The following is an 18770-nucleotide window of genomic DNA, read 5'->3' on the forward strand; positions in this document are numbered from 1 at the left end:
GGAAAATATCCCTATTTGTGACACACTTAAGTAGATGCTTAAATCCAATTGAAGTCAGTGGGATTTCAAAAAGAAAAGGAGTACTTGTGGCACCTTAGAGACTAAAAAATTTATTTGAGCATAGGCTTTCGTGAGCTACAGCTCGCTAAATTTGTTAGTCTCTAAGGTGCCACAAGTCCTCCTTTTCTTTTTGCGGATACAGACTAACACGGCTGCTACTCTGAAACCAGTGGGATTTCAGTATATGCTTAAAGTTAAGCATGTGTCTAAGTGCTACCCTGGAAAGGGGATGAATTTAAGCACACATTTAAGTACTTTCCTGAACTGGGACTTCACTGTAGACCAGTCCAGCTTCCAACAAAATATAGTTACAGACACCTTAACCTGAGGGGTTCCGGTATCTCTGACTGATGCGTACGTAATGAAGATGTAAAAATACAATAAATTGGCAATCATCTTTCTCACCATGTGAGAAAGCAAAGATATTGTGCCAATCAAATATGCACATTAGATGACTAAGTGCTCCCACACTTTCAGTGTAGGCAGGGAATATGCTATGCTGCCACATATGTGCACCAGACACATACCAAATGCTTTTTATTCTGACTGTTTTGTTTTGGGGGTTTTTTTTAGATGAGAGTTCAGCTCACTGAGCAGGATGTTTATCTCTGTGCCTGGAAAACAATATTGATCATAATTTTTAATGGACAATAGCGTTTTTAAAACAGATAACCAATATGGATGCACCCTGAGTGACATCAGTACCTAAAGTGGTTGCTATAAATGTTCCTCAGGAAAGATTTGAGCATCACGCTTAGCATTTGAGTATCTTAGTAAGTACTGAATGAACTTTTTTTTTTCTATCAGAGGTGTTGCTGGAGATGGGAAAGTTTCACACGTAAGCCATATGATTTGGGTTTGATTTTCTTTCCTTGATAAATATATGTGATAAAAAAACCTAACAAAGTTGTATTAAGGAAATTAATTCCATCTAATTCTTGCTCAGATATGCGTATATGAGACAAAATATGCATTCAGACACTACTAGGCCTAGTGCCAGAGAAATAGCTCTTAATAAATACCCATACATGGTTACAGTTATTTGAATTACAGTAGCACCCACAGGCCCAAACCAAGATCAGGGCCCCGTTGTGCTAGAATATGTGCTAGGCACATAGTATGAAACCATCCTTGACCCAAAGAGCTTACAGTTTAGACATGCAAGGCAAATGGGGCAACAGAGACACAGAGAGGTGAAGTGACTTGCCCAAGGCAGCACCACAGGTCAGTGGCAGAGCCAAGAATGGAACCCAGGTATCCTGAGTCCCAGTCCTGTGCCTTAACCACTCGATAATAATGCCTCTTAGATAGATAGAGTGATAGGGAGTATGTGACTAAAAACCTGTAGCCTGTGGTCAAAAGGAGGGCAGATCTGAGAGAGACTCTAGGAAGAGCAGACCTAGGAGTCAATATTCCATCAAAAATGTAGGGGCGAGTCAGTGGTGTTGGAACTGAGGGTGCTGCCACACTTCGTGCCTTGAAGTAGTAATAACAAACACCAAATACACTGTTTCCATCATCAACACCCCACTATAAAAATTGTTCCAGCTCCCCTGGGGCCGGTCAAGAAAGTGCCAGTGAGGAAGCCAGGCATGGAGTGTATAGAGGCCCATGGAGGGAAAGAGCGGGAAATTTAGGCTGCAGAGCACACGTGGCTGGGAACCCACAGTAGAGTGTGTATGTGGATTCCTCATATACCACCACACCATGAGTTGGTGCAGTAACCCCTGGAGGAGCTGAATAGATCCCAGTGTGGCTGAAGACAAGGTGAAAGAGGACAGATCTTCAGAGGGAGGGTTGTACCCTATAGAAGATCCTGGGGTAGAAAATTTGGTTTGGAGTTTATATTGGACTTAAACCCCTGGAAGGGGTGGAGTTTTGGACTTAACTGGAGGGCTAAATAATTGCAAGGACCTGACAGCACTGGGAGCTGGTGAATGACTGACACTAAGGGGAAACTGAGGCAGAGAAAGGGTCTGATGCGTGGTTTAGAGAGATCCTTCTGCACAATTCCTATCCAGCAACACACCTAACCCCACACTTATAACCCATTTACTTCAGTAGGACTTACCATGCTTACGTGCTTTGCTGATTCAGGGCTTCAAAGGAAAAGTGGGAGAATATTTCTCCAACAGCATCTTGTGCCATAGTAGTGGTGATGGTGATATGTATTATAAGCCCCACAGGACTTGTTTCCATAAGTTGCCTGTGCAACGACTGTCTTCCAGAAACGAAGACTTCTCCGTTCTTTCCAGCAAAAGAAAAGAAAAGAGTAGCAATTGCTAATCCTCTGCTGCCATCTCACTTTGTGAAATGTTTCCTCTTTGCTAGGTTTGCATTAAAATTCTGTGTAGCAGTGCTTGCAGGTGTTAGTGTCTCTTAGCTACTCCTGCAGAGCCAGAGCATGTGTGCGGATGGCTGCATGTACAATTGTGTATGTGCACGGGCAGAGCCTGGGGCTATGTCTACACTTAAACCGCTGCAGCGCTGTAGCACTTCATTGTAGGTACTCGTTACGGTGATGGGAGGGGTTCTCCTGTCGCTGTAGTTAATCAGCCTCCCCAAGAGGCAATATCTAGGTCAATGGAAGAATTCTTCTACCGCTGTCTATGCCAGGGGTCAGGTCAGTTTAACTATGTCACGCAGGGTTGTGGATTTTTCACATCCCTGGGCGACATAGCTGGTTGACCTAACCGTTTGAGTATAGACCTGGCCTGAGTTGAAGCTCCCAATGAAAAATCAACCCAAGATCTTAAAATATGAATTTGTGCTAGTACGGTGCACTGGGTGAAGGTAGTTCTGCTTCTGTGAAATACTCTAAATAGGCTTTTTAGTATTTGGCTGTCACTATGCTTGAGTCTCGCAATTCCTTAATAGTCCGTTCGCCGTGACTTATCCTCCAGAGGTTTCAAATACTACAATAGAAAGTAGGCTGAATTCTTGTCTAACTTGGAGCCTGACCCTGCAAACACTTATACACATGAATAACTTTTCTCCTGTGTGTAGTTAGAACTACTCACGTGAGTATAGTTAAGTGCATACAGAAGAGTTTTAAGACACTGTGGCCCTGTTTTTTAAAATCACGGGCTGCCTTTAAAATTCCATTTTGATTTTAAGAGTCTTCTCATACTTACAGGCACATAACAACAGCAGCTTGGCATATCTTTCTGATTTCCTGCTACTATGGGAATGTCCATTCAAGAAAAGCTGTGTATGGGCCAGCCTACCTGAGCTAGCCCCAGTCCAGTGCTGTAACAACAGCGGTGAAAACAGAGCAGTGTGGGCTTCAGAGCAGGCTACAGAGCCAAATCCATACCCAGGGTCCATGCTGGGCTTGTGCTATCCGCACTGAAGCCCATGTGGCACTGTCATCACGGCGGCTGTTACCTGTGCTAGGTGGAGCTCAGGTAGGCTACCCCATGCACAGCTCTTGCCGTGTCAACATGCCCTGAGGACTCCCACACATTCAGATATGCCTGAAATTACTTATGTGGAATGCCTTCAATATCAATTTGAAACGTCAGTCAGGTCTTTTAGTGATTATGCACCAAAGCAGTAGAATCAAATAATTGTGAACAGCTGAATTTCTTCTCGTTTAAGTCAAAAATGGGAGATATGCATGTTTTTCCCTCCCTGTAGTTAGTCTTTAATTATGACGTGCTGTGAGTATTGTAAAGGCCAATATATAACTCATACTATGGTGTCAATTTGTGTAGCTCCACTGAGTTCAGCAATAGATCTGGCCCAGTTATAATTGTGTTGCTTTGTAAAATCAGAGCCGGAGGAAAATGTTAGTGCTGGCTCTTCTTATATTTTTCCTGACGTTAAAGGCCTGATTCCCCACTGCCTTGCACCTGGGCTAGTCATTTATACCAGCGCAAAGTGATTTCAAAGTGGGTATAAAACGCTACTGAATCTGAATGGTTGTATTTCATGCCCACGTTGCACCCATGACAGTGACTACATAAGGCGCAAGAGAGCGGAGAATCAGACTCTGTGTCTTCAGAGACATTGCTGAATCAGACAGCTTTGCTTGCTTGCTTTCCTTCCAGTACACTCAAAATGTGTTTAAAATGGGCAAAAAGTCAGGAGCATTTAGTGGGGGGATTTTTGAATGGTCTCATCCCTTCAAACTAGTGAAAATAAAAAGTGTGCCTATATTGCTGGGGGGAAATGCCTAATTCCAGAGGGCATATGAGAATCTGCCACAGATGCCAAGCAGACAAGCAAAAATAAGATGCAGGGACTGACAAGGCACATATATTAAAAGCCAAATTATGACTCTTACAAGACAGGTACATCAGGGATAGGGGAAAACAGCATTGTGTCTAGGTGCTAGGGAGAGCCAGTGAGAGGCAGCTCTTGCTTCCTATACATTGAAAAGTGTGTAGCCAAGCTTCAACCCGAGTGCAGTCATCCCTATGCTCAGAGATCAGAGCCACCCACACAGATATATCTCCTTCAGGGGTGCCTTCCTGAACACACACAATTCTTGGCCAAAGGAGCTCTGGGACCAAGGAGGGACCTGATACGTCTTCAGATATCTTAAGGGCTGTTACATGCAGGGTTGTTATAGCCTGTTGGTCCCAGGTTATTAGAGAGAGACAAGGTGGGTGAAATAAATGTCTTTTATTGGACCAGCTTCTGTTGGTGAGAGAGACAAACGTTTGAGCATACACAGAGCTCTTCTCCGGGACCTGAAAGCCAACAGAAGTTGGTTCAATAAAAGGTATTACCTCACCCACTTCTTCTCTTTAAAGGCTGTTACAAAGAGAATGGGGATCAGTTGTTCTCCATGACCGCAGAAGCTAGAACAAGAAACAATCAGCTTAATCTGCAGCACAGGGGCTTTGGGTTAGATATTAGGAAAAATATTCGAACAATAAGGTTAGTTAAGCTCTGGAATAGGTTACCAGGGGAGGCTGCGGAATTCCTGTCATTGGAGGCTTTAAAGAACAGGTTAGACAAACAGCTGTCAGGGATGGTCTAGGTCAGGAGTCTCAAACCTGTGGCCCGCGGGGTTATTTTCTGCGGCCCGCCAGCTCCCTGCAGCCCCCCCATCATTTACCTAGAACGGCTCCAGCCCGGTGCGAACCAGGGGCAGGGCAGGCTCCCTCCCTGCCCTGCTCCCACGCCACTCCGGGAAGCAGCTGGGACCTGGGGGAGGAGGGGGCACAGGGGTCCGTGTATTGCCCTGGCCGCTCCTCCAGGTACCTCCCCCGAAGCTCCCATTGGCTGCGGTTCCCCATTCCCAGCCAATGGGAGCTTCGGGGGAGGTACCTGGAGGAGCTTTAGGGCAACACATAGATCCCTGTGGCCCCCCCGCTTCCCCTCACCCCCCCCCACAGTTCCCGGCCGCTTCCCGGAGTGGCGCAGGGGCAGGACAGGCAGGCAGGGAGCCTGCCTCACCCTGCACCCCTCCTATACCCCACCCCACTGCCCTGAGCCCCCGGCCGCACCCTGCACCCCTCGTGCACCCCCTGGAGGCAGGGAGGGGGCGGAGTTGGGGTGGGGATTTCAGGGAAGGGGTTGGAATGGGGGCAGGGAAGGGATGGGAAGAGGCGGGGCAGGGGTGGGACCTCACGGAAGGGGTGGAGTGGGGGCGGGGCAGCAAGGAGAGGGTGGTCAGTGGTGTGACCCTCGGGCCAATGTACTAGTCCTCATGTGGCCCTCGAGGTCATCTGAGAGTGAGACCCCATGTCTAGATATACTTGGCCCTGCCTCAGCACAGGGGGCTGCAACAGATGACATCTCAAGGCCCCTTCCAGCCTTACATTTCCATGATTCTGTGAAATTGGCACTGATAGAAATACCTGTGTATTGTGACTGTGATGGTTTACAACATATGACTCTATTAGGGCTGGTTGAAAACTGTTCTGAGAAAAATTAGGTTTGGGTCTAAATGAATTTTTTGAGGGGAAAGTGTCTGCCTGGAAAATTTTGACATTTCATCGAAAACCAGAACACCTGCAAACCAACAATTTTTGGCTGAAAAATAAAATATTTTCATTTAGTTATGCTGATGTAATGCCTCATGTCCCTATTCTCGTTTATAGACCAGGTTCCCATAGAGGAGAGCGTGGTGCATTGTGGGAAATGTAGTCTGACTACGGAGTAGTTTTCAGCCATAATATTTCAACTTTCTCCTGAAAATTTTTAGTGCTTGAATTTTGGTTGAAAAATCAAAATGTTCCTCAGAAATATCCTCCCAGCCATTTTCTGACCAGCTCTGAGGGCTATAAATATGATACATAGATTGTAAATGTGTCCTACATATAACTTTGCTGCTCTCAAAAAATGACATTTGAATGATATTTAACGTACAATTCATGTGCAGAAAACATATTCCTCGCACTGAACCCAGTGTGCCCGTGTGGTTCCTTCATGTTAAATTTGTTGTGAAACAAGCATAGATTAATCACTAGATTAAAGCAAGAGCAGGTATGTCTACAAGAGCTACAATTACACCTTAAATTGTGGTGTAGACACAACCTAAATTTCTTCTGATTGCCCCTGTCATTGCCCCTATCCTGGGTAGCGGCACCAGGGGATTCATTAATGCTGTGACTTCCTGCATTCGCTGAGGTGATTTCAGAGTGCCTTTTTTGGTGCCTTTCTCACCACTTTATTCTGCCTGACTCTTTCCCTTTGTACCCTGGCATGCCCGCATGTTTGTGGCCTATCTTAAAAGTGTATATATCTTTAAAACTTAAATCTGCCTAACAATACAATCGCAGAGCCAACTTCCCTGCACTTAGGCAGGCTTTGGCCTGTTCCTTGCTTATTTGGCCCTGATCCTTCTAGCCTTGAGTGGAAGGAACTCCCTTACATGTCAGCAGGTGCTCCATGGGTGGAGTGCTTTCAGGATCTGGCTCTTTGTACTCTGGGTCCTGCTCAATAGAGATCTTTCTGACTGGGGACCTGATCCAAAGCCTGTTGGAGCCGATGAAAAGATTCTCACTGCATCAGATGGCTTGGGAGCAGGCTGCAGATTAACTGGGGCAGTTCTACAAGCTTTAGATGTAAAATGGTGTAACAAACACATACAGATCTCCAAGGCAGAGCAACTGTATCAGCTTGATACTGCATAAGGAGTATGACACTAGCCCTTCTTACAGTACCAGAAATTAGCAACGTAGTAGGGGAAAGACTGTGGTTTATTAGAAATTAATTGCTTTCTTTTCACGCTCGTCGTTTTCTTTTTTTGCTTGTCGTTGCACAGCATCTCAGGTTGCCTCACAAAATCTCCCACATTTGTTGGAATTTCATGTCTTTCTTGCCTGAATCAGACTCCTCTTTTCAGAACCCCTCCTTGTGGTACATGTGAGTTGGCTGGGCAATAGGCAGTGAGCTCTCATAGACCCTGGGCAATCCTACCGGCTTCCTGGAGATTGAATGGGGTGGTTGCAGTTCAGGCATTTTTATTTAAATGGGAGTTTTGTCTGCATTAGAATAGTGGGAAAGATTGCTCCCTTTGGACACCTTGCACATAGATCACCCCCTCATTACCTGGAAACAGAGAGACTCAGCTGCCTCCATGGCACATATCCCCCACGCCCAGGCCACATGGAGAACTTTGCATCATCCAGGTTTCCACGTGTGGGGAATAGGCAGACTGCGGCAGGCCAGGAGTGGGGGAGACAGGTGCATCACCACCAGTCCTACCCCTGTACCCCCCAGAAAAGCCAAAGGAAGATCAGATTCAGCAGCAGTGAGGAACCACTTTAAATTGTTCTCCTGGAAGTAGTGCTGCTGGGAAATACTTGCCAGGGGAGATCCTGGGAGAGCTCAGAACCATTAAGAGGCACAGGGACCATACATGGACCCTGCCATTCCCAGAGATCTGTGTGATGGGTGGGCCAGATCCAAGGGGTTTTCTAAGGGGAGGCAGACCCCTTCTGCTGTGGAATAATTCAGAGGAGAATCCTGTGGAATTTCCTAGTGAGTGTACAGTCAGTTTCATGAAGGGACAGGATCTGGATCTGAATAAGGACTACAAGAGTTGACCAATAGCCAGTGAGAAATACTGATGCTAATGTCAGAACCTTAAACAGTTTTTCAGCTCCATAATTTAGTTCCCCTGCTCCCACCTGCCCCAGATCAGTGACTTGATAATACCATGTAGTCACACATCTCATACTTCTTCAAATGTTGGTCCTTATGCATATTCCAAATGTAGGTATGCATGTGTTCCATACACTTGAGACCAGAGATTTCTAGCAAATAGTGTCTGTTGGTCTGCTCCTGCTCAGTTGTTCCTCTCGTGCTTTGAACCCAGGATATAAGGGCAGGTGCCTTTACAGTTTCTTCTTACTGATGCCTGGACTGAGTCAGAATCCTCTGTGCCCAAAAGTATCTTTGCACTGTCTTCGTACCTTTAAATATAACTGAATATAGTTTCTAGTATTTTTAGTGTTTTTAGTCTTCTAATTAGTTAGTGAAGTGGGAGTACTCAAGGCCGACCCCCTATACATCACATTTCATAAGGAGAAGGTTTTCCTTTGCCTCCACTCAAAATTCACACCTAAGGTAATTTCTGAGTTTCACGTAGATCAATCTATTTATTTAATAATATTCTTCCCTTAACCACATGCTTCCAATGAGGATAGGAAACTTCACCCTCTGGACGTCAGATGAGCTTTAGCGTTCTACCTACAAAAAACTAAACCAATTAGGAAAACGCATATGATATTTGTTGGTATAGCAGAGCAATTGAAGCACAAGTGTGATCTACTCAGAGGCTCTCTAAGTGGATCTCTGGCTGTATCACTTTTTGTTATCAGTTGGTGGGTCTGCTTTTCCCAGATGTGTTGAGGGCACATTCCACTAGAGCACAGGCAACCTCAATAGCCTTACTTCAAGAAGTTCCTGTATTGGAGCTCCAGCCATACCTTCATGAAGCATTATGCCTTAGCCCAGGCCTCTTCTGCAGATGCAGCTGTTGGGACAGCAGCATTGCAGATATCTATATCAACTGCGCCTCACACCCCTCTCCTGTTTGAATACTGCTTACCAGTCACCCACATGTGGAATACACATAGGGACCGGCATTTGAAGAAGAAATGGAAGTTACTTACTTATAACTAGAGATTCTTTGAGATGTGTCGTCCCTAACTGTATTCTACTACCTACCTTCATTCCCATCTCTTTTGGATCCTCTCTGATTCATGGTAAGAGGAGGAACTGGAGAGCCTTTGGTCAATACCACACCTTACACCAGTGGTTCTCAAACTATTGTACTGGTGACCCCCTTCACATAGCAAGCCTCTGAGTGCGACCCCTCCTTATAAATTAAAAACACTTGTTTATATATTTAACACCATTATAAATGCTGGAGGCAAAGCGGGGTTTGGGGTGGAGGCTGACAGCTCGCAAGCCCCCATGTAATACCCTCATGACTTTCTGAGGGGTCCCGACCCCCAGTTTGAGAACCCCTGCCTTACACCCTCGCTTTGAAGCATGAGGGGAACAACTGTACAGGTGTGGACCAATAGACTCTACTTGCTAGAAAACTCTGGTCTCAGGCACATGAAGTGCATGCATATCCACATGTGCAATACAGATATGGAGTACACATCTCAAAGAACCTCCAGTTACAGGTGTGTAAATTCCATGTATCACCCCATAATATTTCTTTTCATGCCTATAATGTAATAAATCCCCACTTATGCCTGAAAGACTTAGATTTTAATTTTTTTTATTTTAGGATTCTAGAGTGTAAACCACATAAGGACATAAACTATCATCTCAAAGGGCCGTGTGCCAATCAGACGAATCCTGGAGGAGATTTTGCAAGGGTTTACCATGTGACTAAGGGTACTCACTGCATGTCAGATGGTAAGTACAGAAGTTAATCATTCATTGCATCACAATGACACTACAATACTGGAGGGGAAAAAAATCCAACAATATTCTTTTTGAGAATTTGTCCTAATTTTACTGTGGAATAAAGGGGACAGGTAGAGAGGAAAGGGAAGAAAATGAATGCAGGTTGTACACATCTTCCAAAGCCCAGTTAACACAGAAAGAGCCCTTGTTGCTTTTTTTCCAGTAAAGGACAATATTCATGAACAGATCATCAATCCTGACAGGTCCCACCTTTCAGAAAGTATCTGTTCATCTTTCATGTTAATGCTGGGCTTTTCAAAGGCCCATAAGGGATTTAGGCACCCAGATCCCATTGAAATTGGATGGGATCTGGATGTCTAATTCTCTGCGCCTCCTTTGAAAATCCCAGCCTAAATGAACTTCATGGGCATCCAGTGGGTTTTTAGACTATTCATCATACTTGTTAATGATACTGTGCTAAACAGTTGTTAAATGACTTAGGACCCAGTGGTTTAGGTGCTTGGCATTCTCAAGTGGCGTTGGAGTCAGTGAGAGCTGAGGGTGCTCAGTGCCCCATCAGAAGTGTTTAGCACCTTGCAGGATGAGAGGCCGCTGAAGTCAGTGGGAGTCTGTGGGCTTTGAATCAGGCCCTTAGAATAGTAAATCTTTTTTTTTTTTTTAAGTATTAAGTAGAAGGTTGATTTAATTTGCTGGAAATCTGATATATTTGCCTTCCTGTTGCATCATAAATATGCTTTTATACTTCCATTAAATCAGCTTTTTATAGTACTCTGTAGGCCGAGCTACCTTGTATTCAATAATCCATGGCTGTTTTTATGGTACAAAAGTACTTTCAAGCTATGTGAATATGGAATCTGAACATAATTCCATGTTGAAAATGAAGCTTGTGGAAAAGGGGGTAATGTAATACTATACTGGAAAATGTTTGGTGGGAAAAATAATTCGCCTTACAAGAACAAGCTGGTCAGGTAAATGGGATTATTCCACCCACATTCTGCTTATCTCATTTCAGAAGTGATTTTTTGCAAGAGGTGCTGACCTCTCTTTTTTTTACATAAGAGTCCTGAGCACGCATAAGATAATTTCTCATGCAGATATGTCTGATTGATCCTCACATTCTCTGCTGAGAACTGGGATCAGGTGACAGTTTGGCCAGTTGAAGATCAATGTATTCAGTGTTCACTTGAGGGCAGGAAGGAAGTATCTCATAATGTCAATTCACATCACCATGCTAAGGCTTGCTCTTTGCAGCCTTTGTGCAGTAAGGACCTGATCCAAAGTCTTTTGAAGCCAATGGAAGTCTAGGCACAAAAACCTCACATGATTACTGTTCAACATTTATATAGTGGAGCACCTAGAAGCATCAAATAGGTGGAGGCCCCATTGTGCTAGACCCCATACAAATATACAGCAAATGGCAGTCACTGCTTTAAAGAACTTGCAGTCTAAATGTTGGTATCTTTGTTAGTTTTGCCTGAATAAGGTTGTAGAGTTTGGTGTTGTCTGTTCTAAACATCCTTAAATTATTTTGTGTTAATTTCAGAGAGTGGTATACACAGTTCTGCTCACAACTCCACTCCTATAACAGACACAAAATAATATTTAAAAAACACTGTGTAAATTCATATCTGGTGTAACTACACTGAAATCAATTGAATTGCACCAGGGATGAGTTTGGACCATTGCCTATACAAAAATCACATATTTAAAAATAAATATTAGTGTTTTCCTGTATTACTTACAATACCTTCTATTATTAAGACAAAAAGATGTAAAAAAATCAAATATACAGTCCTTTTAGCCATTTATGATGTAGTTTACTTTTTGCATTTTTCTTAGCTTGGACTATAAAATGAAACTGACCAGTTTCACTTTTATGTTCCAGTTAGTTTCACTTTCTGCTTTGTATGCACCAACATAATGTTGTGGGTTTGGGGCTCAGAAAACTGCATAAGGAATAGTTAAATGAAAATAAGTCTTAATTTCATGAAAACCCTTCTGTTCATATGAGGCTTTGTTTCCCCTTCCATTTTTACTTACCATAATTTAAATTTTGATCCTGAACTAAGAAGAGAAGTGCCCCAAAATTGGATTCTGTTTGTCCTAATTAATTTTCTACTCACTGTGGACCAGATTGTGGCCCCTTACTCCCATTGGTGATCACACAGACAGTCCTATTGACCTCACTGGAATTTCTTGGATGTGTAACAGCGTACGGCGAGTAAGGGTTTGTCAATCTGGTCCTATGTGCTTACACTATTTCTGTTTCAGAAATAAAATATAGCAAAACACACTTTGGAACGAATGCTTGCTGCTTGGGGGAGCAAAGAGGAAGGAAGAAAGATCATTTTTATTACTTAGTAGTTTGATGAATACAAATATAGGGACTGCTCATTTAAAAATGAGCTTTCATTACATGGGCATTCCATGATTTCATTATGGCAATTGTAAACAAGAGTCAGCATTTATAATGAAGGCTCCATTCAAAAGGACAGGTTCATGCTTGTGAAATGTATTTGCATAGTAACATATCAGTGGAGTTTGGCTAACCATATGTTTGCATATGGAAGTCAAATAGAACCATGGAAAAATCTACTTTTTCAACATGAAAAAGAAAATCAACCTGTTTTAATGCAAGATTTGCACTTTGTCGTCTTCTTTTTTTTTTTTTTTTGTAAAAAATCAATCATGAAGGAGCAGCATCCATAGCATACTGGGTGATGCTAGTGGAGGTTTCAATGAGAACACAAAAGAACATCGGGACTCAAAAGGAGTAACTCCTGTTGGCAAGCTTAATATTTGTAACATGAGGGTGACACACCAACAGTGAACGTTCTGCATTTGTCAAGATTTTGAAGCAGAAGTGGTGGCACAGTGGTTAGTGCATGAATCTGAATCTCCTGTGTGGGAATGAGAGCCTCCCCTGTGGTATATTGGTTAAAAGAGTTGGAGAGATTATAAAGTACTCCTTCCTTTCTATGCATAGCCCCTTCCAGAGAACAGTAAATGATAAGGGAATTGACTCGGTTTTCTTCTCTTTCTTTATCCCATGCATTAATCAGTTTATTTCTAGTTTTCTTGCCTTAAAACTATTTATTCTCCATGGGCCTGATCCTTGGCTATTGTAGACTGGCATAGTTCCATTGATGCCAATTTAGGAAAAGGTCCCCAATGTGTTCTTATTTTTTATCCAATCCTTAATTAGTGGCAATATAAGAATTACACTTAAATATTGTCTTTGTTTGATGTCAAACATCATCATACCATCCATACCAGGGATAGTGCTACCGGTTTTGATTTCTAAAGGAGACTAATAGAATTAGGTGCCAACTCCCCTACAAATTCAACACCATTGAAAATGCCAGCCAGAGTGTTCTGCACTGAATTGGATTCATTTTACTGATAAACCATCCAGCTTTATTTTTTTCCCTTTAATAATAATTTTCTTTTAGATCACAATAAAGAGACTCCAGCTCTTCACATTATGCCACTGAGAAGGAAACCAACGATCAGACCATTTCAGCAAACCCTGTTGAGTTACTTTAATAATTCCTTTGGAAAGAGGTGTGAACTTGGCTTGTTCTGTGCAATGCTGGCATTTTACTGCTGGTGGTGCCTTTGCACCTTTGGATTCCAAGCTGCACTAAGAACTTGCTGCTGTGCGAGAAGGCGAATAGCAATGAACAGTTTCTATATCCTAATCCTCCCTAAATACCCATTGAAGATGGTCCTTTTCTTTCCTGCAGGTGCTTCCTACCCTGCCTCTGTCTCTTATTTCCCATTGCAACAGTGGAATCATTAACATTTTTTGCTGTGTATTTTACAAGCTTATCCAAACTGATTGAAAGATCAAGTGGTCTCTTGTCTGTTTGATAATGCTGTCTTGTGTCTACGGGAGAGGGATTATGGCACGGTGGCTGCTATAATGAACTGACATAGAAGGCTGATGAGCAATACATTGGGTTTATATGTTCAAATTCACTGATTGCACCAGTTATTCTTTTTGTTTTCAGTCTTTGTACATAAACTGAAGAATATCAACAGTACAATTAAAGATACATGAAGAGGTCAAACCTGATCCTGAAAAGGGAATTGAGGCAAACATGCTTGCTTATCAGGGAGCTTTCTAGATGTTAGCAGAAGTAGGTAGTGTATTTAAAAGCTTGATCTTGCAGTCCTGTCTCAGGCAAAACTCTCATTGGTACCAGTAAAGACTGAAGGATCTATGTTCAAAAATAAAACAAAACAAAAAACCCAACAATATTTGACAGCCTCTCAGGGCAAGGTTGCAAAGATGCAGCAAAATAATCTTTTCTTTTGTGCATCCAGGCTACCACAGCTCCCAAGAGAATCTTAAGGGGCCAGCTCATCTACGTTTCTGTCGCCATTCATAGGGCACCCTTGACATAGTCTCCTTGCTCTCCACAGGTCTCCCAGTGCAAAGCTTTATCTTCGGAAAGGTCAGTCATAAAGATAAAAGAGATCCAGGACACAGCACAAACCAGACATCAGGGTACACCATGTCATGGCATATCTTGCAGCTAGATGTGTCGCCTCTTTAATAAGACCATGCTCCACCTATGTGGGAATGTGATAGAACTTATATCATTCCCAATTCTGGGTAGTTTACATGTACATAGGAGTTGATATCCTGCAATGAGACCCTTGTCGCTTTCTTGTCAGTGACGTCAATAAAGACTCCATGCCTAGCAAAGGCAACACAGAGTACATATTCTGCATGAATATGCCCCATTCATAGATACGCCCAGCTTCCCTTCCACAAGTGTTCAGGTGAAGGGCTGTCAGAGACATAGGAGATGGAGGCAGGGCTTCTTACTGAGGCTCTGAGATCAGGGTTGAAGCAGGGAAGTTCTTGTTTGCTGCGCTTTTGGCTGATGTTTGCTTTGTGTGATATGAGATATTGCCTGTTGCTATGTTTAGTTTCCACTCTGGTTATGCCTCCTCTCTATGCTTGTCTTCTATAATGTCTTTTTTCTTTGTTTCTATTATTTCCCCCTCTCTTCCCTCCCTTCCTCTGCTCTGTATCACTAAGCTTATCCTCTTTTCCTCATTCCTCCTTTTTTTTCTTGAGCCTCTCCATCTTCTCTTGTCTTTTTTCTCTGTCTCATTTTTTTCTTTTGCTTCTATGTTTGTTGCCATAGTCACTTTTCCCTAACACATGCCCTGTTCTTTCTAGTGAAAGCATAAAAATGACCTTCAAACTTTAGTAGGAGGAACATTTTAGACTTTGAATAAGTAGCGAGTGGACTGTCTTTCAGGCATGCAGCTGCACACACTAAAGACCTGATCCAAAGCTCATCGAAAATAATGGGCGGACCCCCACTGACTTCACTGGGTATTAGACCGGGCACTAAAAGGTAGCATACCTAATTTGTGTGCATATTCATCACAGTTATATATTTATTGATCGACTGGGAAACTGGTTAATTACACGCCGAAACTAAGAACACAACTGAATATCAAAACTGTCTGAAAATCAGGTCTGTGCAGGCTTAAAAATATATTAGTCATTTTTAAGATTAGGGTCTTGTCTGCATGGGACAGTTGCAGCAATTTAACTTAAATCATTTTTAAACCAAGTTAGTTAAACTGGTACAAAGCCTGGTTGGAGCCTCTTATTCTCATTTAGGAGTGGTTTATTTCAGTTTAGTTTAAATCTATTCTTAAACAATTTAAGCTAAACTGCAATGAGCCTGCTTTAAACCAAATAAGAGTGTCTACTCAGACTTTTGCACCGGCTTAACTATCGGTTTCAAATCACCCCTTTAGTTAGACCGGTGCATTTTCCTCATGTTGACAAGGCCTAAGCCCAGAGAAATGTAATCTCTCTTCACTTTTCTCACAGATCGACAGCTCGTGATTTCATGTTTTCCCTCTTGAGATCTCAGCACCTTACAGCACAGGGAAGGATAAATCTCAATGGGAAGATACATTAATAAAAATTGCATTGAGAGGAGGGTGGGAGGGGAAGGCCTCCCCAAGAATGAGAGGTTTTAATGACGGAACATTTTCCTCATTGTATCACAGCTGTAGAAGAGGAGGAGGAGGAAGCCAGAGACTGCTCTATCTTTGTACAGATTCTTATCTCCTTCCTCCCACTCTTGATGGGTACCTATTGCTAATCGGGATCTGCTATGTACATTCATGGGGAAGAAGCTGATCAAAAATATCAGAGTCAGCAGTGGGAGGCCAGAATGTGTCTGGTTCTGCACAAGCTGGGAAGTGGGCGAAAGGAGCCTTCCCCACTTACAGCAGAGGCCAGCCACAATCTGGAGAGGGAGTGCAGGCACTGAGCCTGCCTAGTGCCAACAGGGGCAGGGTAACGCCATCTGTCCCAGAGGAGCTGACAGGGTACGGAGGGGAATACATATGCCGCATTCACTCCCTGGCTGACAGACTATTAGCTGCAGTATGCACTCTTTGGGAGCTCCTCCTGTAGCACAAAGATAGAGCAGTCTCCTCCTTTGAGCCACCGTGTTTACCCAAGTAAGGCAAGGCATGTAACTGAGAGGAAGAACAGGTGGAGAAATCTGCCTTGGTGCACCTTTCCCAGGACTGATAAGATTCTGACTGAGCGGTCAACCAGACTCGTAAACCACCCAAAATTCCCATGGATCTCGTGAGAGAATGTGACCCTGTTACTGGACTAGACGAACCTCAAAAAGACAGAGTGGGGAAGTAGGTAAACACTACAGAATCTGATTATGTGTACCACCTTGTTTCAGTCTTTGTCATAGAATCATAGAATATCAGGGTTGGAAGGGACCTCAGGAGGTCATCTAGTCCAACCCCCTGCTCAAAGTAGGACCCATCCCCAGCTAAATCATCCCATCCAGGGCTTTGTCAAGCCTGACCTTAAAAATCTCTAAGGACGGGGATTCCATCACCTCCCTAGGTAACGCATTCCAGTGCTTCACCACCCTCCTAGTGAAAAAGTTTTTCCTAACATCCAACCTAAACCTCCCCCAATGCAACTTGAGACCATTACTCCTCGTTGTGTCATCTGGTACCACTGAGAACAGTTTAGATCCATCCTCTTTGGAACCCCCTTTCAGGTAGTTGAAAGCAGCTATCAAATCCCCCCTCATTCTTCTCTTCTGCAGACTAAATAATCCCAGCTCCCTCAGCCTCTCCTCTTAAGTCATGTGTTCCAGTCCCCTAATCATTTTTGTTGCCCTTCGCTGGACTCTTTCCAATTTTTCCACATCCTTCTTGTAGTGTGGGGCCCAAAACTGGACACAGTACTCCAGATGAGGCCTCACCAATGTTGAATAGAGGGGAATGATCATGTCCTTTGATCTTTTGGCAATGCCCCTACTTATACAGTCCAAAATGCCTTTGGCCTTCTTGGCAACAAGGGCACACTCTTGACTCATGTCCAGCTCCTCATCCACTGTAAGCCCTAGGTCCTTTTCTGCAGAACTGCTGCCTAGCCATTTGGTCCCTAGTCTGTAGCAGTGCATGGGATTCTTCTGTCATAAGTGCAGGACTCTATACTTGTCCTTGTTGAACCTCATCAGATTTCTTTTGGCCCAATCCTCTAATTTGTCTAGGTCCCTCTGTATCCTATCCCTAACCTCCAGCGAATCTACCTCTCCTCCCAGTTTAGTGTTATCTGCAAACTTGCTGAGGGTGCAGTCCATGCCATCCTCCAGATCATTCATCAAAATATTGAACAAAACTGGCCCCAGAGCCGACCCTTGGGGCACTCCGCTTGATACTGGCTGCCAACTAGACATGGAGCCATTGATCACTACCAGTTGAGCCCGATGATCTAGCCAGCTTTCTATCCACCTTATAGTCCATTCATCCAGCCCATACTTCTTTAACTTGCTGGCAAGAATACTGTGGGAGACCGTATCAAAAGCTTTGCTAAAGTAAGGGAATAACACATCCACTGCTTTCCCCTCATCCACAGAGCCAGTTATCTCGTCATAGAAGGCAATTAGGTTAGTCAGGCGTGACTTGCCCTTGGTGAATCCATGCGGACTGTTCCTGATCACTTTCCTCTCCTCTAAGTGCTTCAGAATGGATTCCTTGAGGACCTGCTCCATGATTTTTCCAGGGACTGAGGTGAGGCTCACTGGCAAATGCTGCAGTACAGGAAATGTGATATTTTAGGAAAAAATTATCAAAATTCCTAAGAAACCTCGCAGCCACCATTGAGGGTTTCACACTTTTATTTCCTACTGTCAGGAAGTGGCAGCTTAATTTCATGAAGGAGTCCATTAACCTTTTGCAGTCACATTTGCATATGTGGAAATAGACAAGCTTATCTGTTGTGCTTTGTGTTTGTTCCATGGCATATTCTATTCTAGTCAAGTTCTGCTAGCATACTATTCAATATCTAAACCTCTCTATACTATATTCTATCCTGTTCAGGTTTTTGTATTGCACTCCTTGCCATTGTATTTGAGCACCGGTGAGCAGTATCCTACTCTGTTCAGGTTCTCATACAGTGCCCACCACTGTGCTATTTCCTATATAGTGTATTCTATTCAGGTGCACCATATACCTTACCATACTATTTGAGTGCCTGTATACTGTACTCTATTCTATTCTATTCAAACATCCTGCAACCCTTGCTGTGCTAGCCAAGTGCCTGGGTACTATATTCTATTCTGTTCAGAGTCTTATATGTCCCCACAGTATGCAAGTGACTATCTAGTTTCCCAAATATCTTGTTTTAATTTATTTTCAACTCAGATTTTTAGCAGAGAGAATTTATTATTTTAAAAAATAGCAATTGCACCTGGAAGTGAATAACCAAGATGATTTTTATTTTGTCCTTACAATAGAGGCTACACGTTGTTGGCTATTGCTATTATTGTGCTCTTTAA

The 18770-nt window shown here is 43.3% G+C and overlaps 1 protein-coding gene across 7 annotated transcripts in view; it reads left to right on the top strand.

Moving 5' to 3' along the window:
• The window catches only part of PTPN5 (protein tyrosine phosphatase non-receptor type 5), a 140594-nt gene that overhangs the window by 42499 nt on the left and 79325 nt on the right, over positions 1 to 18770 (top strand). For 3 of the 7 annotated variants that reach the window (XM_084632330.1, XM_084632335.1, XM_084632336.1), the window contains one exon: positions 9767 to 9897. The exons of 3 other annotated variants lie outside the window; for them this stretch is intronic. In XM_084632330.1, coding sequence (XP_084488456.1) covers positions 9767 to 9897 — 131 coding nt within the window. Of the gene's footprint in view, positions 1 to 9766; positions 9898 to 14347; positions 14370 to 18770 lie in introns of those variants that run through there. One more of the 7 variants, XM_084632337.1, reaches the window with a different exon arrangement.

This window comes from Lepidochelys olivacea (genome assembly GCF_965140295.1).
Source record: "Lepidochelys olivacea isolate rLepOli2 genome assembly, chromosome: 6".
Classification (NCBI taxonomy): domain Eukaryota; kingdom Metazoa; phylum Chordata; order Testudines; family Cheloniidae; genus Lepidochelys; species Lepidochelys olivacea.